The following is a 25,244-nucleotide window of genomic DNA, read 5'->3' as shown; positions in this document are numbered from 1 at the left end:
GAAGGCAAGGAAATATCCTGGTTAAGGTGGAAGGGAGAGACCACCTTAGGAAGAAAGTCCGGGGTCGGACGGAGAACTACCTTGTCTTGGTGAAAAACCAAAAAAGGTGACTCCGAGGAGAGCGCAGCCAAATCAGAGACTCTCCTGAGAGAAGTTATGGCAACTAGAAAGGCCACCTTTTGAGAAAGGGAGGTTTCTTTGTATCGTCTAAGAGGCTCAAAGGGGGGTTTCTGCAATACCGTGAGGACCAAGTTAAGGTCCCAGGGATCCAAGGGCCGCCGATAAGGCGGAATGATGTGAGACGCACCTTGCATGAAGGTGCGGATTTGAGCCAGCCGGGCGATACGCCGCTGGAACAGCACTGATAGAGCTGAGACTTGTCCCTTGAGAGAGTTAAGGGACAGTCCTAGCTGCAGACCGGACTGTAAAAAAGACAGAAGGGTCGTCAACGAGAATGGCCAAGGAGAATGGCCGGAAGAGCGACACCAGGACAGGAACATTTTCCAAGTCCTGTGATAGATCTTGACGGAGGAAGGCTTACGGGCCCGGGTCATAGTGGAGATGACTTCAGGAGGAATACCAGAAGCCGTCAAAATCCAGGACTCAAGAGCCACGCCGTCAATTTGAGTGCCGCAGAATTCGGGCGGAAAAACGGACCTTGCAAGAGCAGGTCTGGACGGCATCTCCACGGACAGTTGGAGCAGGTCCGGATACCAAGCTCGCCTGGGCCAGTCCGGTGCAATGAGGATGACTCGACGGCCCTCCATTCTGATCTTGCGCAGGACTCTGGGCAAGAGAGCTAGAGGGGGAAACACGTAGGACAGACGAAACTGGGACCAGTCTTGAACCAGAGCGTCCGCGGCGAAGGCCTGAGGATCGTGGGAGCGAGCCACGTAAACCGGAACCTTGTTGTTGTGACGGGATGTCATTAGGTCCACGTCCGGAGTGCCCCATTTGCGGCAGATTGACTGAAACACTGCCGGGTGCAGGGACCACTCGCCACCGTCCACGGATTGACGGCTGAGATAATCTGCCTCCCAGTTTTCTACGCCAGGGATGTGGACTGCGGATATGGTGGACTTGGAGTCCTCCGCCCATTGAAGGATGCGTTGGACCTCCAACATTGCCAGGCGGCTGCGTGTCCCGCCTTGGTGATTGATGTAGGCAACCGCTGTCGCATTGTCTGACTGGACTCGAATGTGCCTGCCCGCCAACAGGTGGTGAAAGGCTAGGAGAGCTAGAAGCACAGCTCTGGTTTCCAGCACATTGATTGAAAGGGCTGACTCGGACGGAGTCCAAGTGCCCTGAGCTCTGTGGTGGAGATGTACCGCTCCCCATCCGGATAGCCTGGCATGCGTGGTGAGAATCACCCAGGACGGAGCCAGGAAGGAGCGCCCTTGGGACAGGGAGAGGGGTCGAAGCCACCACTGAAGAGAGCTCCTGGTCCGTGGCGACAGAGCCACTAACCTCTGTAAGGAGGAAGGCCGCTTGTCCCAACAGCGGAGGATGTCCAGCTGCAGAGGACGGAGATGGAACTGGGCAAAGGGAACCGCCTCCATGGAAGCCACCATTTGACCCAGCACCTGCATCAGGCGCCTGAGGGAATAACAGCGGGGCCTCAGGAGAGAGCGCACCGCTAGCCAGAGAGACTGCTGTTTGATTAAGGGCAACTTCACAAGTGCCGGCAAAGTCTCAAACTGCATCCCTAGGTACTTGAGACTCTGAGTTGGAGTCAGAGTGGATTTGTGAAGATTGACAATCCACCCGAATTGGGCTAGGGTGGCGAGAGTGAGCGAAACACTCCGCTGACAGTCTGCGCTGGATGGACCCTTGACCAGAAGGTCGTCCAGGTAAGGGAGCACTGCCAACCCCTGGAGGTGCAGGACCGCAATCACTGCCGCCATGACCTTGGTGAATACCCGAGGGGCCGTGGCTAACCCGAAGGGGAGAGCCACGAATTGGAAATGATCCTCTCCTATCGCCAAACGTAACCAACGCTGATGTGACACTGCGATTGGCACATGTAGATAGGCATCTCTGATGTCGATGGACGCCAGGAACTCCCCTTGGGTCATAGAGGCAATGACTGATCGCAGGGACTCCATGCGAAAATGCCGCACCCGAACATGCTTGTTGAGAAGCTTGAGATCCAGGATGGGCCGGAAGGTACCGTCCTTTTTTGGAACTAGGAAGAGATTTGAGTAAAAACCTCTGAACCTTTCCTGAGCGGGAACTGGAACAATCACTCCGTTTGCCTGCAAGGACGCCACGGCCTTGGAGCAGGGGGGAGTTGAGAGAAAAAAAATCTGTTTGGAGGGCTGGAAGAGAATTGTATCCTGTAGCCGTGAAATATGATGTCTCTCACCCACTGATCGGAGACTTGCTTTAACCAAGCGTCGCCAAAGTGGGAGAGCCTGCCACCGACTAAGGACGTGGTTGGAGCGGGCCGAGAGTCATGAGGAAGCTGCCTTAGTGGCAGAACCTGCTGCGGACGCGCTTTTGGGCGCCAGTTGGATTTCTGATCCTTGGCTGAGTTAGCGGACGAGGCGGAAGGCTTAGAGGATGACCAGTTGGAGGAACGAAACCTCGATTGATTCCTACCCTGGGCGGGTTTCCTGGTCTTGGTTTGTGGCATGGAAGCACTCTTCCCGCCAGTAGCTTCTTTAATGATTTCATCCAGCTGTTCACCAAACAGCCGTGAACCAGCAAAAGGGAGCCCAGCAAGAAACTTCTTGGAAGAAGCATCTGCCTTCCACTCTCGAAGCCACAAAATCCTGCGGATAACAAGAGAATTAGCTGAAGCCACCGCAGTGCGGTGAGCAGCCTCTAGCATGGCAGACATGGCATAAGATGAAAAAGCTGAAGCCTGAGCAGTTAAGGTAACCATCTCATGCATAGATTCCTTGGTGAGGGAATGCATCTCCTCTAGAGAAGCAGAGATGGCTTTGAGAGCCCACACTGCTGCAAAAGTCGGGGAAAACGCGGCCCCCGCAGCTTCATACACAGATTTGGCCAGAAGGTCAATCTGACGGTCAGTGGAATCCTTAAGTGAGGTGCAGTCAGCCACCGACACAACGATCCGGGCTGATAGCCTAGACACCGGAGGGTCTACCTTTGGGGAGTGAGACCACTCCTTGACCACCTCAGGTGGAAATGGAAACCGGTCATCAGAACCACGCTTTGGAAAGCGTTTGTCAGGGCAGGCCCTGGGTTTGGTCACAGCGGTCTGAAAACTGGAGTGGTTAAAGAACACACTCTTCACTCTCTTAGGCGAGGTAAACTGATGTTTTTCTGCCAAAGAGAGTTGCTCCTCTGACACTGGCAGATTGAGATCCAGCACAGAATTAATAGAAGCAATCAAATCACTAAGGTCCGAGTCACCCTCAGAGAAATCGATGGGATACATAGCCTCCAAGCCCCCAGTGAGGGCATCCTCCTCATCTTGAGAGTCAGCTCTTGAGACAGAGCCGTGGGATGGGGAGGGGGAGGAAACCCTGCGCCTTCTCTTAGGATGGGGTCTGGGATCAGATGATGAATCCTCCGTGAGCTCTGATGGACGGAGGTCAGAGGATAGGAGTCCTCTGTCAAGAGTATTGGAGGCACCCTGTGAGGGGGGCTGATGCATATTCATCAAAGTCCTGGACAAAAGTCCCATGGACTCAGCAAATGACTGGGATATGGACCTAGAAAAGGATTCTACCCAGGCCGGGGGTTCAGTCACAGGTGCAGCAGCAGCAGCCTGAGAGACCACTGGGGATGAGACTCCAGGCTGTGGCACCGCCAAGTTAGAGCAACCATCACAGTGTGGATAAATGCTCGGCTCAGGCAGCAGGAGCTTACATGCAGTGCATGCAGCATAAAGCTTTGGAGCCTTGCTCCTTGTGTGAGACATGCTGCTGGAGTGGGAGCTTTGCAGAGAATGAACCCCAGGGAGAATATACAGAGGTCCACAACCGGAGACCGGCTGTGGCTTACCAGACCGCTGAGCGCGGTGTTGTGTGCCCTCCAGATCCCGAAGCCCAGTCCCCCAGTGCGCAGCACCTCAGCAGAGATGCAGAATGCAGGATGTCCCAGAGCAGAGTGAACTCTGCCTGAGAAATGGGGCGTTCCTATAAAAGAGCGGGAACTGGAGGGCTATAGAGACCTGCAGGGAAGGAGGGATGCCCCAGCAGTGGGGAGTGTCCCTCCCCTGTGTAGAACGGCCGCCAGGAGGAGCCGAACCTGTCCCTCTGCATGAGTGACATGCGAGGGTAGTTAACAGAAACTAGGCCTCCGGCAAAGCCGGGGCCTAAATTTAATCGGCGAGGCCGACAAGCAGGCACCATCGGCGCGGTTCTCTGGCAAAAGCTGGAGAACCCGCCGGAAAAGTTAAAAACAATCACATACAGCATACTCTCCCCATACAATAAAGAACCGGGACCCCCAACATAAACATCTCAGGTACTTAGCTGCTGAGACGCAGGGCCATGTCCCTGGGGATGAGTGCTCCGGTCCAACAGAATCCTCAAGGGGCTGTGGATGGAGACCGGACTCCTGCCAGGCATGGAGACCGTGCTGGCTCCCACTTCAAGCCAGAGCCCAGAAGGGATGGTGAAGGAGCGCGGCATGTAAGGCTTCAGCCTTGTAAATCAACCTTAACAACACCGCCGACACAGTGGGGTGAGAAGGGACATGCCGGGAGTCCAGACATGGACCTGCTTTTCTTCAAACTCTTTCCAAAAGTCAAACAAATCAGATGAGAATGCATGTGTGGATGTATGACCTCCTGAACACAAAGCGATAAACTGGCTAGGACTGGCTACCAGGGGGTGTATAAGCTCAGAGGGAGGAGCTACACTTTTAAGTGTAGTACTTTGTGTGTCCTCCGGAGGCAGAAGCTAAACACCCATGGTTGGGGTCTCCCAAAGAAACGATAAAGAAAGCTAATTCCTTGTTAAGTAGCTGCTCAATATGTTGTATTATTAGAAGGGCAATGTAACTATAAAACAATTATAATGTAGAAACAAATGTAATTTATTATACAGATCTCCCAGGATGATAAATGGTAAGTAGCCCCCATCCAGCGGTCACATGCCCCGTAGTGCTGCACTTATACGCCTTCAGCCATCCGCACCATTCTGATGAAGGCCTGACCGTGGGACCAAACGTCAGTTATTGCTTTGCATATTTATTGGATTGCATAAATAAACCTATTCAACTGTATACCTTCCAGGTTTGAGTTTTTCCTAATATATTAGCAGTGTGGACCCTGAGAGGGAGTGACATATACTGATCACTGGTCATACACACCTTGCACCTCAGCCACTGACATGTCACTGGTGCTACATTAGGAATTACGGCTCAAACTAGGGTGAGGGAGGGGGAACTGACTTCTTTACCTCTAATGTTAAACAAATCCAATCATGGTGGCTAAGAGAAGATGTGAAAAGTGGAGATTCAGGACACTTGTATGGTGGTGAATGGGAAGTGCTGATGGGCATTGATCTCGCTTTTCTACCTGATGTGATTTGGTACTAACTTGTAAAATGTGATCTACTTATTACAAGCAACCGTCTTACCTTAGCGAACAGATCACGGCAACCTGAGTTATTGCCTCACACTTCCAGGCTGCTGTTCATTTCCCAATGGAAACCACCATGACTAGTTACAGGCTGCATATTACAATTAGAGGCTGACTGTCCTGGGGCCTAATGGCACAAATCTCATTAATACAGTGGACACAGAAGATGCTACATGCCCACAATCTGGACGGGGCGGGTCCTGACCTGTGGGGCTGCGAGTCTTCTCCGCAGGAGACTGCAGCCGCTCGTGCCCACAATCGAGGTTTGGGTAGTTGCGGTCGCTCTCTTCTGTTCTCCCTGCAGAGAACGCTTGTGGCTTGGGAAGCTGCACCACAGGTCAGTTCACACTATGGGCAGTACACGCACAGTGGGCAGGAGATTTCTAGAAATCCAATCCACAGTGCTTGTACATCGCAGCGTTTTGGACGCAGCTTAAACATGCTGCATACACTGATTGTGGGCACACACCCTAACACAATGACAAGGAAGTTTACTATATAAGGCTAATTTCACATTTCTGTCATTTTGCCTCAGACACAATCCATCACTTTGAGAAAAAAACGGAATCCTGCAAAATAATTTCCAGGATTCCATTTTTTCCCACAGACTTGTATTAACGACGGATTGCGACTCATGGCTTTGCATCTGTCGCGTGGGGGATCAGTCGTGGAATGACTGACCATTGGACGGAAGCAACGAACAATGTAACGTTTTTTTTGGAACATCGAACGACGCACTGCACAGGATTCCGTCGCAATCCGTGAAGAGGTATAATGGTTGTCTATGGTGCAGGATTCTGCCATAATCCATCGCACGACAGAATCCAGCACTGGATTCAGTCATTTTCTACTGAGCACGCCCAGTATGTACACAATCACATTGCAAGGCTCCAGATTGGTTTGATAGTAATAATAGTAATAATCCACATAATGCTGGTCATTTTTTAGCTATAACACCATTCATTCTGCCCCTTTCTCTCCAAACTGTCACAGATGGCCTGTGAAAACAGTTATATAGGTCTCCAAAATGTCTGGCATTCCCACTGGGCTGTACCAAAAACAACGGAGCACGACGAATCAGTCGTAAAACACACAACGGATCAGTTATTTCACAGGATGCCTCTGAATGGAATCCTGTGAAATAATTCGTCCGTTGACAGCTAAAACAAGGCTGTTCCGTTGCAACGATGGACCTGGCGGATTTGAAACAACGGAAATGTGAAAGTAGCCTAAAGCTTATTTTAAACCTAAGGCCTCGATTCATCATTTGTGTTTTATGTCACTTTCTGCTATTGTCTTGTGGTATTTGCCTTTTTAGCACCAAATTCATGAATTGCATGCAAAGTAAAAAAAAAATTCTTGTTTTGAGCTGTTTTTTTGGGTATTTGTTGGTGCCAAAACATACCGAGGATAGGACTGAAGTTTGACAAATTTTAACTTTTAAAAAGTTGAAATTGATGAATTAGGAGATAACTTAGAATCAGTAAACGCTGCAAGAAAGCAGGAAAAAAAACCCCACAGGTGAGCACATAATACACTTGGAGCATTTGTTTCTAGTGTATTTTGTCCTACAATCGCTTTACTTTGCCCTAGTGTATGATTAAGAGCTCTTCTCCACTTGCGATTTCTATGTGCAAGTGCGATCCGATAAAAAAAAAAAAATCGGATCGCACTTGCACCAGTATTAATCAATGAGGCAGTGTCCTCGTCCTAAATTTTTAACGGCATGACTTGTGCTCTCTGTGAAATCGCAGCATGCTGCGATTTGCACAGAGTCCCAGCTCTTGCACCCCCATGCAATCCTATGGGAGCGAGAAAATAATCAGAATACGGGTGGCATGCGCATGTCACCCGGATCCTTGACACTTGCATACCGCGTCAGACTGGCTACCGGAGGAATCTCCAGTAATACCAGTCCTGGCCGCGGTTACATGCACTGAACTCCGGAGCTGTCACCTGAGCTCTGGCGTGCAGCCTGGACTGAACAGCGAGCGCCGAGTGATTGATTCCCTGGCCATTGCTGTTCAGTTCAGCACAGCTGCAGACAGACCGGGCTGATCTCTGGAGCTTAGGTGACAGCTCTGGAGTTTACTGCAGGTAACCGCGGCCAGGCCTGGTATTACTGGAGATTCCTCCAGTAGCCAGTCCACCGCTGCTTGCATAAACACTCACATAGCATCCATATGACATGCGAGTAAAAAAAAACAAAACACACTGTACGCTGATCATGCACAGGACACTCGACTCACATTTGTAGCAGAGTATCGTTGTGATTTTTTTTTTAAACGCAAGTGGAGAAGAGCACTATGGGGGGGGACTCTTCCACAGCATGAGCGCAGTTACAGCTGCTGTTTGTTGCCTTGGCAGGTTCTGGGAAGCTGCTGTGCCTTCTTAATCCGGTACCAGTTGGTGAGGCTCTTCTATGATGTGTGACATCCCCTTTGGACTGGACATTATGACCTCGCTGCTGCTTTAAGGCCATTAATAGTCACATTACATCCAATTATTTTACCAAATAAACTATCCCTCAACATCGGGATCCATCTTTACAAAAACGCACTAAAGCCTTTGGTGTAACTGGACTGGAACTCATATGGTGGCCGATTTATTGTGAAGGAACTAAAGCAGGATTTTTTTTATTTTTAAATATTAAAAGGTTTATGTTTTTAATTACTCTGCCTTTTTTATTTTACACTTTATGTAAATGTGATGTTTGAAGAGGGAAATTGTTAAGATCTTACCTTTAAGTAAAAATATTTAATTGCCAGTAGCTGATGGCAACCTGGTAATATCAAAATATGTAAAGGAAATATGGGGGTCCTGGGATAGTCATTAGCTCAAGTAGGGCCCAATCCTATAAGATTCAAGTGTTGAAAGAAGTCTGCGCTTTAAGGATCTAAAGATAGTTTGTACGTGTCATCCGAATAGGTGGAGAAGTGTGACCCCTCCGTGTTACTGACCTGCATCAGACATGCGGAGCAGGAAGCAATCAGACCCGATTTTAGCTGCACTTTATTCATTGTGATGTAACACATAAAATATCCAGCCCCATACTTGTGTGCTCTTAGTGACATTTCATCTACAAGGTTTCTGGGAGACCATCCCCATACTGATGTCCAGTGGAGAATGGTACAACCATTTGTTATAAAATCCAAATTGAGGAAATATAAATGAAACTGCAGCTTCCTATAATAAATAGCACATGGAAATATGATGGGACCTTATCAACAGACACCACATTACAACCCAGAGTTATAATGCAGATATGTACATGATGTCTTGTAAGGAAAACCAATTAATAAAAGAAAAATACTGCCCTTGTCCAGGGAGAGAAAAAAAAAAAAAATAATTCCAAAAGGATTGCAGCTCAGTGGTATGGCTAAATTCTCAGACAGGAGGACGATCTGTTTGTGGCGATCTAATACGTAGTTTTCCAAGTGACAAAACATTCTATTATCCATGTAGGTTTTAATATATAAACGTCACTGTATTGTGGTCAACTCTTAGCCAGCTTTAATGAGTTCTGACGCCCTGTATATGTGGCCCTAAATGAGTACAGACACTAATTCCTGCAGTGTAACAAAATGACAGCTTATTCCTAAATATTACTCAATTCATCAGTCACAGCGTCTGCTATTCCTGATATGTGGCTTCTCTCACCCTCCAGCTGCTAATTGACAGCTTTCTAACTATGCACAGTAATAGTAAAAAAAAAAAAGTCAACCAGCATCGAAGCAGACATATCCTGAATATTTCATGGATTCATACTCCAGCCTCCAAACTAATGAATGAATGGAGTTTAAAGAGAACGGCTCACCATGAAAATGGTGTCCAATGTGTAGTCACAATCTCATAGCAGGAGGCGCTGAGTAGACTGCTATACTGACTTTTCTCACACATCCCCTACTCCTTGGCTCTTTCTGGGATTCCTGCTCCAGTGGGCAGTCCTATCAGTGACAGACAGCTTTGTATACAGAGGTAGCGGTCAGTCACTGACAGGACTGTCCACGGGCCCAATGATCACAGAGCACAGGGTAGATGATGAAATCACAGGTCATACTGAATCTTTTCTCCCCAAACTATTTACATGGTGCTCCCCTCCCCCTGCTCTATAACATGCTGCTGCAGATTAGACGGCATTATCATGGGCACAGGTTCTCTATAACAACTGACAGGCAGCCTGCTAAAATCAGGGTGCCATCACTCCTCTCTACCCACAGGGCACAATCCATGGGTGACAATTCCGACAGCTTCCATATTAATCTATATATATAATTGCCTTATTCTGTCTGTCTGTCATGCTCCAAAATTGTGTCACCGTGACATGTCCTTACGGTGACACAAAGCTGATTGGCCGCTGGGCTCGCCATGGCCCCGCCCCCCCACACGGATTGGCCTCTCGCCCCGGCTCTCTGCAGGCCCCACCCCCCTCACGCAATGCACGCTCGCTCTGGCCCAACTGACACGGAGCTCCGATTCCCAGGTGAGTACACACACACATCAGATCACACTCACACTCACTCTCACACACACCTCACACATCACAACATGCTGGGATATCGCTTGCTTCTACACCGGCTCCGTCAGGATCCCGGCAGCGCCAGACATAACCTTGCGATGCTGGGATCTTGACGGAGGCCGTGAAAGCTGGTAACCATTATACACATCGGGTAACTAAGGTCCCTTAGTTACCCGATGTGTATCATAGTTACCAGTGTACACCGGCTCACACTCACTCTCATACACACCTCACACACACATCACATCGCATCCACACATCAAGGTCCTGCAGCTGCGGAACATACACACACATAACAGCACACACACACACACACACAAATCAGATCACACTCACACACACCTCACACATCACATCGCATCCACATACTCACAGCATCCTGGGATATCGCTTGCTTCTCGGCGGCGATACTGTGCTGTTGTGAGCTTCCAGGACCTGCCGGGGGATCACATGGCCAGAAGCATGTGATATCCCCGGATGTTGTGAGTATCAGCGCGTATGTGCAATATCGTCAGTGTCTGTGTGTCTTTGTGTGTGAGTGTATGCGATCGGGTGTGTGTGAGTGGATGCGATCGGGTGTGTGAGTGTCGGCAGAGGAGCACGGCGTGCTGGAGGAGGCTGGGAGCAGAGAGGCTGATCATGGGGAAGGCTGGGAGGAGAGAGGCTGATGCTGGGGGAGGCTGGGACGAGGGAGGCTGATGCTTGGGGAGGCTGATGCTGGGGGAGGCTGGAAGGAGAGAGGCTAATGCTGGTGGAGACTGGGAGGGGAAGGCTGATGCTGAGGGAGGCTGGGAGGAAGGAGGCTGGGAGGAGAGAGGCTGATCCTGGGGAAGGCTGGGAACGGGAGGCTGATGCTGAGGGAGGCTGGAAGGAGAGAGGCTGATGCTGGGGGAGGCTGATGCTTGGGGAGGCTGATGCTGGGGGAGACTGGGAGCGGAAGGCTGATGCTGAGGGAGGCTGGGAGGATGAGGCTGGGAAGAAGGAGGCTGGGAGGAGAGAGGCTAATGCTGGTGGAGGCTGATGCTTGGGGAGGCTGATGCTGGGGGAGACTGGGAGGGGAAGGCTGATGCTGAGGGAGGCTGGGAGGAGAGAGGCTGATCCTGGGGAAGGCTGGGAACGGGAGGCTGATGCTGGGGGAGGCTGGAAGGAGAGAGGCTGATGCTGGGGGAGGCTGGAAGGAGAGAGGCTGATGCTGGTGGAGGCTGATGCTTGGGGAGGCTGATGCTGGGGGAGACTGGGAGCGGAAGGCTGATGCTGAGGGAGGCTGGGAGGATGAGGCTGGGAAGAAGGAGGCTGGGAGGAGAGAGGCTGATCCTGAGGAAGGCTGGGAAGAGGAGGCTGATGCTGAGGGAGGCTGGAAGGAGAGAGGCTGATGCTGGGAGAGGCTGGAAGGAGAGAGGCCGAGGCTGGGAGGAGAGAGGCCGATGCTGGGGAAGGCTGATGCTGAGGGAGGCTGGGAGGGGAAAGCTGATGCTGGGGAAGGCTGGGAGGATGGAGGCTGGGAGGAGAGACGCTGATCCTGGGGAAGGCTGGGAGAGGGAGGCTGATGCTGGAGGAGGCTAGAAGGAGAGAGGCTGATGCTGGCGGAGGCTGATGCTGGGGGAGGCTGGAAGGAGAGAGGCTGATGCTGGTGGAGGCTGATGCTTAGGGAGGCTGGGAGAGGGAAGCTGATGCTGAGGGAGGCTGGGAGGAGGGAGGCTGGGAGAGGTAGGCTGAGAGAAGAGAGGCTGATGCGCACACACACACACGCGCGCGCGCGCACTGCACAGCACACCACACACGCACACACTGGGAACCACAAACAACTGCCCTACACAGACACCCACACACACAGACAACGCTGCACACACAAATATACGCACATACCGCACAACACACACATTGCACAAAACATACCTCCCCCAAAACACACCACACACACACAAACCGCGCAACACACACACAACGCTACAGACACAGCGCTCCACAAACAACGCAACACACATACAACACCGCTCTCACCCCCCGTCACACCCAGACAACACCCAGAACATGTACAGCGCCCTACACAAACACTTGGTAACTACACACAACAACATCTATATATATATATATATATATATATATAATATATATATATATAACAAAAATCATACATGAACTACACAATACGTAAATTCTAGAATACCCGATGCGTAGAATCGGGCCACCTTCTAGTACTTATATAATCACACTGCCACAGAAGTGAAATGAGAGGTTTAGGGATTTGCTCGTCAAAGCATTATTCTGATGTAAAAAGCTTTGAAAAGTCAGATTATTTTGGTGCAATTGGCGACTGCCCTAACATTATGCACCTTTAGTTCACATCATATTGTGACAGTGGGCAGAGCTGTGTCGGGACAGGGCAATTGCTGCTTATCAAATTCATCATAAGCAGCAACGTATGCTTCATATGTATTACTCTAGCAAGGACTGGAGTTGGATGTGTGGCGAGGCGCAGAGGTTTAGACCACTCCTACTTCCTGCAAGGCCATATGCATCTTCATGAATCAGGAAAGTCTGACTCCAGCACATCTCATCCACGCCGGTCTTTATGAATCAGGCCCTCAGTTACTAAACTCTATAGATGAGAACAAAATTAAATCCCGATAAGCCATAGCATTTTTCTATAAGCTTTTCCTGCCGTGTGACTGGTAAAACAGCTTCTTTATTGTACATTATAATAAATGATTACAGCCAGAAAATTACAGAATTCCACGTCTTAGCAGCGCATTATAAAATACTGATCATTTTCAGCTACATGTTCTACAAGTGAATGTCGTCTCTTGGCCAAGTTCATTGTAAAAGGCCCAATCCTAATGACTAGGCACAACTATATTTCCTATTGTGTAGGCTCCACTGTCTGGAGAACCTTGGCTGATCACATAATTATATGTTCGCCAAACAGTGGTACCTAGAAAATAGAATATAGTGATTGATCTTTGTCTTGAAGTACTATGTAATGTGCATTATCTGGCATCGTTGAGCTGTCTTGCCACAGTCAGGATCTCTTTAGCACCTTTGCTCAGTAGTAGGTCTGCGAGTTCTGTTCCTAGATATTCTGCAGATGCCAAGGCCTTATGTGGTACACCGAGCGCTGTGATCCCTACGTGCTGACTGTCATCATTTGGTCCATCAACATCCTATATGAGAAGAAAGTGTTACTCAGCGTTACGTATTATTCAGAAAGAATATAACAAGAAAAAAAGTTTCAACCAAAATTTAGAATAAACACATCTATTTGTGATGATAGGAGGCAGTTTACAAACAAAATCGGCATAAATGTCCTGCTTGTTGTCTAGAAAGCCCAGGTCCTTTTTAACCCCTTCACCCCCACAGGCTGATCACTTTCTCATTTCTGCTGATCAGAGCAGCATTGCTCTTAGCAAAAATGCAGCGTTATTGTAAGAGTCGGCGCTCTGTCAGCTCACAGGAAATACGTCATCAGCTGACCCTGCACTACCATGGCAACCCATTGGCGCCCCATGATCACGTCACGGGGCCACCGATGGCGGCGGGGAAGGCGCAATCCCTAATGTGGCCATTTAAATTGCACTATCAGTATTTGACAGTGTGATTAAGTGGTAAGCAGGCGCGGGTGAATCTGATTCACTCGCACCTGTAATCCTCACATGTCTATTGATCGGCTCATGTGCGAGGATTAGGGTGGGCTCGACGCTGGAGCCTGCGGTAACCAGAGGGACATAACCCCTTCATGACCTTGGACATGTATATATACGTCCTAGGTTAACAAGATTATGCAACACTGTCATAGTAATTAGAAAGACAGCGTCCCAGGGGTTAATCTTAAAGGTTTTTATTCCATCCAAACCGCGAACAGCAACGTTTCACCCTCCAATAGGGCTTTATCAAGCATGCAACTGTCTCAAGTTGGACAAACCCTAATATTGGCACAATTTTTAGTGAAGTTTTTTTCAGACAAAACCAGAAGTGTAAAAGAAAATATTAATGAAGAGCTGAAGACACATGAAACACTGGATGTGTGATTCCAGCCTAACAGATAGGGCAGGTCTTAGGGGTACTTTGCACACTACAATATCGCAGGTGCGATGTCTTTGGGGTCAAATCGAAAGTGACGCACATCCGGCGTCGCTGTCGATATCGTAGTGTGTAAATCCTTTATGATGCGATTAACGAGCGCAAAAGCGTCGTAATCGTATCATCGGTGTAGTGTCCGACATTTCTATAATGTTGCTGCAGCGACGGTACGATGTTGTTCCTCGTTCCTGCGGCAGTACACATCGCTGTGTGAGAAGCCGCAGGAGCCAGGAACATCTACCTGTGTCACCGCGGCTCACGCCGGCTATGCAGAAGGAAGGAGGTGGGCGGGATGTTTAAGGCCACCTGACGTGTGACGTCGCTGTGACGCAGCACAACTCGCCCCCTTAGTAGGAGGCGGTTCGCCGGCCAGAGCGACGTCGCAGGGCAGGTAAGTGCGTGTGAAGCTGCCGTAGCGATAATTTTTGCTACGGCAGCGATCACAAGATATCGCTGCTGCGACGGGGGCGGGGACTATTGTTCTCAGCATCGGCTTGCGATGTCGTAGTGTGCAAAGTACCCCTTACTCCCAGAGGGAAGGAAGTCTGTTCTGGAACCCAGCTGCAGACATCAGTAGATACTCCCGCTCCAGTTTATCATCTGATGTGGAAGTAAAATACTTCATCCTTTGCAATTCGTAGGATGAAATCTCTGCCAATCTAAAGGTCAGTGCCACACTGGATAATTAAGAGAGACTGACATGGCACACTATTAAAGAATGCCTTGTCTCTGGCCCCTGCATAGAGGGAAGTCTTGGGGTTTGCGGTGTTTGTTTTTTTTTATATTGGGATGATAAAGGTTGTGCTCCTGTCTTACCTCATCTGGAAACATAACAGTTCTCTGCATTGTCTCCTTCAGGCAGTCTGATCCGTCCAGGCTGTAAACAGCTCCTGTGAGATACAGCTAAACAAAACCGGGCAGAATGAGAATCCCAATATGAAACAGAGAAATGTGTAAAGACCTAGCGATCTGTTACCTGAGAATCCTGGATAAATGTGCACACTGCCACAGGCACACTGCAGCCACCCTCCTAAAAACCAATGCACAACAGGGGCAAATGTTAAGGAGGACATCCGATACTCAATCATACAAGAGCCAGAAAATAACATTTGGGAGGATGGACACTGGATTTATGGGAAATATGAGTACAGACGATGCTGCATCTCCATAACACAGAGCTGAAGGAACAAAAGTCCAGTAGCGAATATCACCACATTTATCCTTGTGTACATAACATTTAAAGGGAATCTGTCACCAGGATTTTGCCAGATGATCTGAAAGCAGTATAACATAAGGGCAGAGATCCTGATTCCAGCGATCTGTCACTTACTGGGCTGCTTGCTTTAGTTTTGATATCGGTTTAAAATCAGCAATACATTATCACTAGAGGGCTAGTAAACCTGCAGAAAACAGCCCAGTAAGTGACACATCGCTGGAATCAGGACCGCTGCCCTACAACATGTAATAAGGTAGTAGATTTCCTCAAAGGACTTCTTAAACTTGTCTTGGTGCATATATATTGTGTTATTAAAATTGTTGCAGATCTTTGATATAATCCATCCTAATAAATGGAGCAGCTAGTCACAGCTGGAGCCATCACTCACTAATGCCATCTCAGTCATTGCATTCGGGGAACAGCAGCAGGGGGTGGTTTTGGGGGCCTATAATGATGAGTCCGTAGCTATACTTTGTTATGGCAGTCAGCGGCGGGGTGCGCTCTCTCCTCACATATCTACAGATGTACGTATTTCCCTCTGACCATTCTGTGATCACACAGATTACTTTGGTTAATCTTTCTCTGCTATTCGCGGGGCTTACCAGTCTTCTCATGAATGCTCTTTCAGCAATGCAGCAGAACACCGTCTGTGCGTCCTGTAAGGCACAAACCATTTTCAAGATGTCCTGGTCTCTGGCTCGAACCTCAACAGCTAATGCCCCCTAACAACACAGAAGGTAACCATCAAAGAAAAAGAAAGTTACTCCAGTAATTACATTTCAAGATCATAAACCTAAAAATATTCTGGCAGTATAATGCAAATGCTGTGAGAAAAGAAGGAAATCAGACAATCCATACCTGGCCCACCGCATACAGGCACTGCTCCGGTAACAGGATCTGAGGGGTGAGAAGAATAAATGTATGGGGTGTATCATATGGCCTGAGATACCGGATCTGATGGCACATGGCGTCATGCTCCTGTCCGGACTCTCTATGGGGCAGAGTTATAAGTCCTAATTAGACAGTGAAAATTAAACTAGTCCAAAATGCTCCAAATGTATCAGTGCCTCAGGCTGGATGATACCTTTGGCGCATCTTTAGACACCATCTTCTGTTTTGACCTATTTTGTGCCACTTTTTGCACCCATTTGTTGGCACACCTTTCAAACCATATGACTTTCTAGCTAATTTACATCCTGCAATGTTACCCCGCTTTACGAGTGAGGCACAAACACTAACAAACTAGACTTCAATTTGCACAAATATCTGAGGGATTTTTGACAAAAAACAAGGTGTACTAATGATAGAAAATCTGCCCAGTGTCCCTGCAAAGCAAAGGGGTAAACTCCAGGAAACTCGCCATCTACTTACCTGATCAATTCGCTTCTCCCAGCCCATGCGAAGCAGACCTGCTGCAGCCAAAATAATGGCACTAAAATCGTTATGGTCATCCAGCTTTTTCAGTCGAGTGTTTAAATTACCCCTCTGAAGAGGGAAATATTAAGGATGAACACACCGAGAATTACAATACAGCTACAAATATATATGTTCATTTATTTACTGAAAATAAAAAGAAAAAAAGGGACATCTCAGTTTCATTACTTGCACATCCAGACAAAAAAAAAAAAAGTTTGTTTGAAGGAACAATTCAGCTAAAACAATATGGTCAATTGCGGATATATTTTAACCCCTTCATGACCTTTGACGGATCTAGCCGTCATGGTGCCCTGGTACTTAAAGACCCATGACGGATACATCCGTCATGGCGAAATCGCGGCCCCGGAGCCACGGGCACCGTGATCGGTTTTCAAAAACTGTAGATTCGGGAAGGAGAGGACTTGTACCTGACCTCAGGAGGGTGGTGTCTCCTTACCGGACCTACGGAGGCTGTGATTGGCTGACGAACGCCGCTCAGCCAATCACAGCCAGTGTAATGTTTCAGCCATTGAAAATGGCTTAAGCATTGAAATCCAGCTATGTCAGTGCAGCTGCAGCACTGGCCATTGGCTGGAGCTCGGTGAGCTTTACTGCACCCGCCTCCGGCTCTGATTGGAGAGATCGGCCTTGTGACCGATCTCTCCAAGCACCGTGCATCTGGGACCGGGTGAGGTCGCTGTAGGAGATCGCTCTCCTTAACTTCTCCCTCCGTGGAATCTGAGGAGAGCGATCCCTGAGGGTGCCCATCTGTGAGTCCCAGCCCCCGATCCACCGCTGCCCTCCTCCATCTGCTTCGCCCCTGTTCTCCCGCTGCGCCCCTGCATGTGACGCCGCCACTTTCCTACTGCACCCCTGCATGTTACGCCGCTACTCAGCAGAAAGAGAGCAGCGGCGTCAGATGCAGGGGGTGGCGCAGCGGGAAGAGAGCAGCGGCATCAGATGCATGGGGGCATCTGACGGCGCTGCTCTCCTCACACTGCGCCCCCCCCTGCATCTGACGCCGCTGCTCTCTTTCTGCTGCCTCCTTGTATCCGCCGCTGCGCCGCCCCTGTCGCTCCACTCCCCCATCAGCCACTGCACTCTCCCCATCAGCCGCCGCCCCTGCATCTGCCACTGCACTCTCCCCATCAGCCGCCGCCCCTGCATCTGCCGCTCCACTCCCCCATCAGCCACAGCACTCTCCCCATCTGCCGTCGCCCCTGCCGCTCCACTCCCCCATCAGCCACAGCACTCTCCCCATCTGCCGCCGCCCCTGCATCTGCCGCTCCATTCCCCCATCAGCCACAGCACTCTCCCCATCTGCAGCCGCCCCTGCATCTGCCGCTCCACTCCCCCATCAGCCACAGCACTCTCCCCATCTGCCGTCGCCCCTGCCGCTCCACTCCCCCATCAGCCACTGCACTCTCCCCATCAGCCACAGCACTCTCCCCATCAGCCGCCGCCCCTGCATCTGCCGCTCCACTCCCCCATCAGCCACAGCACTCTCCCCATCTGCCGCCGCCCCTGCATCTGCCGCTCCACTCCCCCATCAGCCACAGCACTTTCCCCATCTGCCGCCGCCCCTGCATCTGCCGCTCCACTCTCCCCATCAGCCACAGCACTCTCCCCATCAGCCACTGCACTCTCCCCATCAGCCACTGCACTCTCCCCATCAGCCACTGCACTCTCCCCATCAGCCGCCGCCCCTGCATCTGCCGCTCCACTCCCCCATCAGCCACAGCACTCTCCCCATCTGCCGCCGCCCCTGCATCTGCCGCTCCACTCCCCCATCAGCCACAGCACTTTCCCCATCTGCCGCCGCCCCTGCATCTGCCGCTCCACTCTCCCCATCAGCCACAGCACTCTCCCCATCAGCCACAGCACTCTCCCCATCAGCCACAGCACTCTCCCCATCAGCCACAGCACTCTCCCCATCTGCCGCCGCCCCTGCATCTGCCGCTCCATTCCCCCATCAGCCACAGCACTCTCCCCATCTGCCACCGCCCCTGCATCTGCCACCGCACTCTCCCCATCTGCCGCCGCACTCTCCCCATCTGCCGCCGCACTCTCCCCATCTGCCGCCGCACTCTCCCCATCTGCCGCCGCGCCCCTGCATCTTCCGCCGCGCCCCTGCATCTTCTGCCGCGCCCCTGCATCTTCCGCCGCGCCCCTGCATCTTCCGCCGCGCCCCTGCATCTTCCGCCGCGCCCCTGCATCCGCCACCTCACTCCCCCATCAGCCTCTGCCCCCTCCCTGATCTGCTGCCTGCTCTCTCCCATCCCCTTAATCCTCTGCCCCCTCTCCCCCTCCCGGATCTGCTGCAATCCTGCTGCCTAGATCCATCCTGTAAGGTAGCTATCCCCAATCTCACCTCCCACTCCCCTTCCACCCTTCCCCTCTCCCCCGCCGCTCCTGCATCCGTTGTGCCCTCACCCATCCTCCGCCACTCCTCCATCCGCCGCACCCTCTCCCATCCTCCACCGCGCCCTCTCCCTTCCTCCGCCGCGCCCTCTCCCATCCTCCATCCATCTTTTTTTCCATCCCACCTAGTCCCCCCCTTTTTGCAGCACATCCTTGCGTTCGTCCTGATTTTTTTTCTGTAAACTAAGAAAGAAATACAAATAAACTTAGTTTAGGGCCAGTAAAATTATACTGTAGTAATTGGCAACTACAGTATTTTTTACTAAATATTGTAAGGGTCAGCCCAGTGCCACACATGAGAGCGATGCACAAGTCTCAAACCGCATCATCCGACACGGTCGCTCTCTTCCAGACAGGAGTGTGCGGCTGTGTCGGGTGATGCGATGCGAGATTTGTGCATCGCTCTCACGTGTGCCACTTGCCTTAGTATCAGTTGCAGGTGCATATATATATTATATATACAGTTAGGTCCAGAAATATTTGGACAGTGACACAAGTTTTGTTATTTTAGCTGTTTACAAAAACATGTTCAGAAATACAATTATATATATAATATGGGCTGAAAGTGCACACTCCCAGCTGCAATATGAGAGTTTTCACATCCAAATCGGAGAAAGGGTTTAGGAATCATAGTTCTGTAATGCATAGCCTCCTCTTTTTCAAGGGACCAAAAGTAATTGGACAAGGGACTCTAAGGGCTGCAATTAACTCTGAAGGCGTCTCCCTCGTTAACCTGTAATCAATGAAGTAGTTAAAAGGTCTGGGGTTGATTACAGGTGTGTGGTTTTGCATTTGGAAGCTGTTGCTGTGACCAGACAACATGCGGTCTAAGGAACTCTCAATTGAGGTGAAGCAGAACATCCTGAGGCTGAAAAAAAAGAAAAAATCCATCAGAGAGATAGCAGACATGCTTGGAGTAGCAAAATCAACAGTCGGGTACATTCTGAGAAAAAAGGAATTGACTGGTGAGCTTGGGAACTCAAAAAGGCCTGGGCGTCCACGGATGACAACAGTGGTGGATGATCGCCGCATACTTTCTTTGGTGAAGAAGAACCCGTTCACAACATCAACTGAAGTCCAGAACACTCTCAGTGAAGTAGGTGTATCTGTCTCTAAGTCAACAGTAAAGAGAAGACTCCATGAAAGTAAATACAAAGGGTTCACATCTAGATGCAAACCATTCATCAATTCCAAAAATAGACAGGCCAGAGTTAAATTTGCTGAAAAACACCTCATGAAGCCAGCTCAGTTCTGGAAAAGTATTCTATGGACAGATGAGACAAAGATCAACCTGTACCAGAATGATGCGAAGAAAAAAGTTTGGAGAAGAAAGGGAACGGCACATGATCCAAGGCACACCACATCCTCTGTAAAACATGGTGGAGGCAACGTGATGGCATGGGCATGCATGGCTTTCAATGGCACTGGGTCACTTGTGTTTATTAATGACATAACAGCAGACAAGAGTAGCCGGATGAATTCTGAAGTGTACCGGGATATACTTTCAGCCCAGATTCAGCCAAATGCCGCAAAGTTGATCGGACGGCGCTTCATAGTACAGATGGACAATGACCCCAAGCATACAGCCAAAGCTACCCAGGAGTTCATGAGTGCAAAAAAGTGGAACATTCTGCAATGGCCAAGTCAGTCACCAGATCTTAACCCAATTGAGCATGCATTTCACTTGCTCAAATCCAGACTTAAGACGGAAAGACCCACAAACAAGCAAGACCTGAAGGCTGCGGCTGTAAAGGCCTGGCAAAGCATTAAGAAGGAGGAAACCCAGCGTTTGGTGATGTCCATGGGTTCCAGACTTAAGGCAGTGATTGCCTCCAAAGGATTCGCAACAAAATATTGAAAATAAAAATATTTTGTTTGGGTTTGGTTTATTTGTCCAATTACTTTTGACCTCCTAAAATGTGGAGTGTTTGTAAAGAAATGTGTACAATTCCTACAATTTCTATCAGATATTTTTGTTCAAACCTTCAAATTAAACGTTACAATCTGCACTTGAATTCTGTTGTAGATGTTTCATTTCAAATCCAATGTTGTGGCATGCAGAGCCCAACTCGCGAAAATTGTGTCACTGTCCAAATATTTCTGAACCTAACTGTATATAAATATAATTTTTTTTTTTTTTTTACTGACGTCTATACTTTTTATTTTGCCAAACTAATATTTCTTTGTATAGGGGGGGTCTAGTTTCCAACATGGGGTCACATGTGGGGAAGATCCACTGTTTGGGCACATCAGGGGGATCTCCAAACGCAACATGGTGTGGCTAACGATTCCAGCTAATTTTCCATTTAAAAAGCCAAATGACGCTCCTTCCCTCTGGAGCTCTGCCGTGCACCCAAACAGTGGTTTTCTGCCGCATAAAAGGTATCAGCGTAGTCAGAACAAATTGCCCAACAAATTTTGCGGTCCATTTTATCCTGTTACCCCTGTAAAAATTAAAAAATTGAGCCTAAAATAACATTTTTGTGGAAAAAAAAAAGTACTTTTTTGTTTTTATGCCTCAATGTATGAAGCACGTGAGGGTTCAAAGTGCTCATTACCCATCTAGATTTATGCCATGGGGGGGGGGTCTAGTTTCCAAAATGAGGTCACTTGTTAGGGAGCTCCATTGTTTAGGCACCTCAGGGGGTCTCCAAACGCAACATGGCGTACGCTAATAATTCCAACCAATTTTGCTGTAAAATGGCTCTCCTTCTCTTCTGAGCCCCACCGTGTGCCCAAACAATTTCTTTCCACCACATATGAGGTATCTGTGTACTCAGGAGAAATTGCACAATACATTTTATGGTGCATTTTTTCCTGATACCCTTGTGAAAAAAAAAAAGCTACCTGGTTGAAGTAACAATTTCGTGGCAATTATTTTTTTTTTTTTTTATATTTTCACGGCTCAAAGTTATTAACTTTTGTGAAGCCCCCAGAGGTTCAAAGTGCTCAATAAACATCTAGATAAATTCCATGAGGGGTCTAGTTTCCAAAATGGGGTCACTTGTGGGGGAGCTACATTGTTTAGGCAGCTCAGGGGGTCTCCAAACGCAACATCGCATCTGCTAATTATTCCAGACAATTTTGCTTTCAAAAATTCAAATGATGCTCCTCTTCAGAGCCTTGCCGTGCGCCCAAACAATCGATTTCCCCCACATATGAGATATCGGTGTACTCAGGAGAAATTGCACAATTAATTTTATGGTGCATTTTTTCTGATACCCTTGTGAAAATGCTAAATTTTATGGCTAAAGTAACATTTTTGTATAAAAAAGCAAAATTTTCATTTTTTCCTTCCACATTGCTTTGGTTGCTGTAAAGCTCCAAAAAGGTTAATAAACTTCTTGGATGTAGTTTTGAAAAAATTTTTTGTTAATTTTGTTGGAAAAATGAAAAATTGCTGATGAACTTTGAACCCTTCTAAATTCCTAACGGAAAAAAAATAAATTGCGCTGGTATAAAGTAGACAAGTGGGAAATGTTATTTAGTAACTTTTGTGTGACATATCTCAGATTTATGGGCATAAAATTTCAAATTTTGAAAATTGCGAAATTTTCGCCAAATTTCCAAAATTTTCACAAATAAACACAAAACATATCGTCCTAAATTTACCACTGACATGAAGCACAATATGTCACGAAAAAACAATCTCAGAATCGCCAGGATCCGTTGAAGCATTCCAGAGTTATAACCTGTCAAAGGGACACTGGTCAGAAATGTAAAAAATGGCCCGGTCTTTAAGGTGAAAACAGGCTGGGGGCTGAAGGGGTTAATGTGCACTCATCAGGCAGAATATAGATTGTGTGCACATGTTTGAGCTTGAAAAACCGTGAAATACAAATGAAATATATTTCTCTTAAAATAAAATGTGCCCTCGAAACAAGCTATCTACCATATTAGAATGATTTGGGTTAACAGATGGGTTACGAAATCTCATTTCTTGTGTTACGAAATGTCATTTAACCAGGGTGGACAACTGACAAACATCATTCTCTAGAGAACTAATAAGTGCACAACTAATTGGAGGAGTGAGCAGTGTAATACCTCAGAGACATTAGGAAACTGGATTCACATTCCTAATTGTACTGTGAGTGTCGAGGCCTGTCGGGCTTCTTTATGCACTTGATATCTCCAGATAACAGCTGATCCCTGGGCTTCTATCACATTTAATTGTGAAAAGGATACAATATCTTTAAACTGTAAATGAGGGTATCGCTTCTTCAGCTGAGCGGCCCTGCGAAGAGAGCTGGTCCCAATTGTACTAAACAAAAATATAACAATTAGCATTATTCTACGTCTTATTAATATAAAAATATACTCAATGATTAAATACAATCTGCCTGTACTGATGGTTAGTAATCTAGAGGAACACCATTTTACATATTGTTAAAGAGAATTGGAAGGATAAATGCATGCTGTCTCGCTGGGTGCCGACAAACATGTCTTACACCACAATAAGGCCTCGTTCAGACAGCCATTTCTCATGGATAAAAAGTGATGCAGTTATGATGGGTAAAATAGGTAAAAATCAGGTCAGTCACACGGATGAAAGTTTTTCTCGAACAAAAAAAAAAAAAAAAGGCCGTCTGCATAAGGTCTTATGTGTTTTAGACACAGCTTCAGTGGGTGTGGATGCAGCGTAGGTGAAGCAGAGTGATGGTGTATAACTAGTCAGGATCGAACAGTTCGGTATTCAGGTGCTCAACGCTCTTAACAAACACCTGATGCTCAGATGAGCGCGACTTGAGTATAATGCAAGTCAATGGGAACTCAAGCAATTTTGCTAAAGATTTTCCGGAAATATGTATGAGTTCCCACTGACTTCCATTATACTTGTACTCGACTCGCACCCATCCGAGCATCAGCTGCTCGTTAAGAGCACCGAGCACCGGAATACCAAACTGTTTGCGCATCATTATGTATAACACAGGTGACTATGGATGCAGCACCCTCTTCACCCAGCATGAATCACTGGCAGTAATGTGCCGCATATGCAGACTAAGTTTATGCAATGTAAATATTAAGCAGTGGAAGGAAATCTGCACAGTGGAAACACAAAGGGGAGTTTATTAACTTATTTGCTCCAGTTCTCAAAAATCTATTGTGATTTATGTCAAAAACTGTCAAATTACAGCATAAATGTCCTCCTGCTCCTACCAGGCCTAGATCTCTAGCCCTATATTATATTTGAATAAGCTCCAAAAGAAAAGAGCTTTGCTGTCAGATATCCATTGTGTGACGGTAGTGATGCAATATGACATCGGGAGTACAATGATCTCGCCATGAACAGAAGTCACGAGGCCAATACACCCAGTGTCCCTACATTTTGTGTTATTACCCTTCTGGTCACACGCAGTTTGCACTCGCTAATCTCACCTATTTTTGGGCAAACTCTCCAAAGTATTTCCCACATTCTTAGGGTGAAAAACAACTGCATCATATGGACTTTCACGCCTATGGGCAATAAAAATAAGAAACATGAGAGTCACAACATAGACAGAAAATATCAGCACAAAATCTATTATCTCTACAAATAAGTCAAAGAACAAAGGGCCTGTGTCTACATGGTAATGGGGTTTACACTCCTTGGACAACCATCCCTTAAAAAGGGAGGTGCAGGGTTTTTCCACTTAATGGGAACCTGTCAGGTGCAATATGCACCCAGAACCACGAGCAGTTCTGAGTACATATTGCTATTCCCTGCCTAACCGTCCCTGTATACACTAACAGACAAAAAGATCGTTTGAAAAAGTATTTGTAAAGATGTTTTACCGTATGCTAATGAGCGCAGAGACTAGTTCCAAGGGCGTTATATCCCCCGACTAGTCGCCTTCTTAGCATGGTAGCACGTTCACAGGGGTGTACTAACATGATATTCAATGCAGCGTCACCAGTAGTGACATTCGTACCTGTGTTCGCGCTTCTGAATGTCGGGCACTTCCGGTCATGCACACTAGACCTCTCTAAAGCCTGGATGCGGGTACACCCGGCCTCATACTGTGCATGACTGCAAGTGTCCAGCATTCAGAAGCACA

At 48.2% G+C, this 25,244-nt stretch overlaps 2 protein-coding genes across 3 annotated transcripts in view; one reads left to right on the top strand and one right to left on the bottom strand.

Moving 5' to 3' along the window:
• The window catches only part of DPAGT1 (dolichyl-phosphate N-acetylglucosaminephosphotransferase 1), a 31,203-nt gene extending 22,973 nt beyond the window's left edge, over positions 1-8,230 (top strand). The window contains exon 9 of the mRNA XM_075327633.1: positions 7,928-8,230. Within this exon, the coding sequence (XP_075183748.1) occupies positions 7,928-7,993 (66 nt within the window). The 3' untranslated portion in view covers positions 7,994-8,230. The remainder of the gene's footprint in view (positions 1-7,927) is intronic.
• Positions 8,231-12,719: 4,489 nt separating this feature from the next.
• Positions 12,720-25,244, bottom strand: part of HMBS (hydroxymethylbilane synthase) — a 37,794-nt gene continuing 25,269 nt past the window's right edge. For both annotated transcript variants that reach the window (XM_075328715.1, XM_075328714.1), the window contains exons 7-14: positions 24,586-24,663; positions 23,395-23,470; positions 16,744-16,857; positions 16,231-16,269; positions 15,975-16,094; positions 15,133-15,186; positions 14,973-15,059; positions 12,720-13,240 (exon numbers count right to left, since the gene is read on the bottom strand). In XM_075328715.1, the coding sequence (XP_075184830.1) occupies positions 13,067-13,240; positions 14,973-15,059; positions 15,133-15,186; positions 15,975-16,094; positions 16,231-16,269; positions 16,744-16,857; positions 23,395-23,470; positions 24,586-24,663 (742 nt within the window). In that variant the 3' untranslated portion in view covers positions 12,720-13,066. The remainder of the gene's footprint in view (positions 13,241-14,972; positions 15,060-15,132; positions 15,187-15,974; positions 16,095-16,230; positions 16,270-16,743; positions 16,858-23,394; positions 23,471-24,585; positions 24,664-25,244) is intronic.

Source organism: Anomaloglossus baeobatrachus, chromosome 11 (assembly GCF_048569485.1).
Source record: "Anomaloglossus baeobatrachus isolate aAnoBae1 chromosome 11, aAnoBae1.hap1, whole genome shotgun sequence".
NCBI classification, from domain to species: Eukaryota; Metazoa; Chordata; class Amphibia; order Anura; family Aromobatidae; genus Anomaloglossus; species Anomaloglossus baeobatrachus.
The sequence above is the reverse complement of the archived record's forward strand: the minus strand, read 5'-3'. Positions and strand labels throughout refer to the sequence as shown.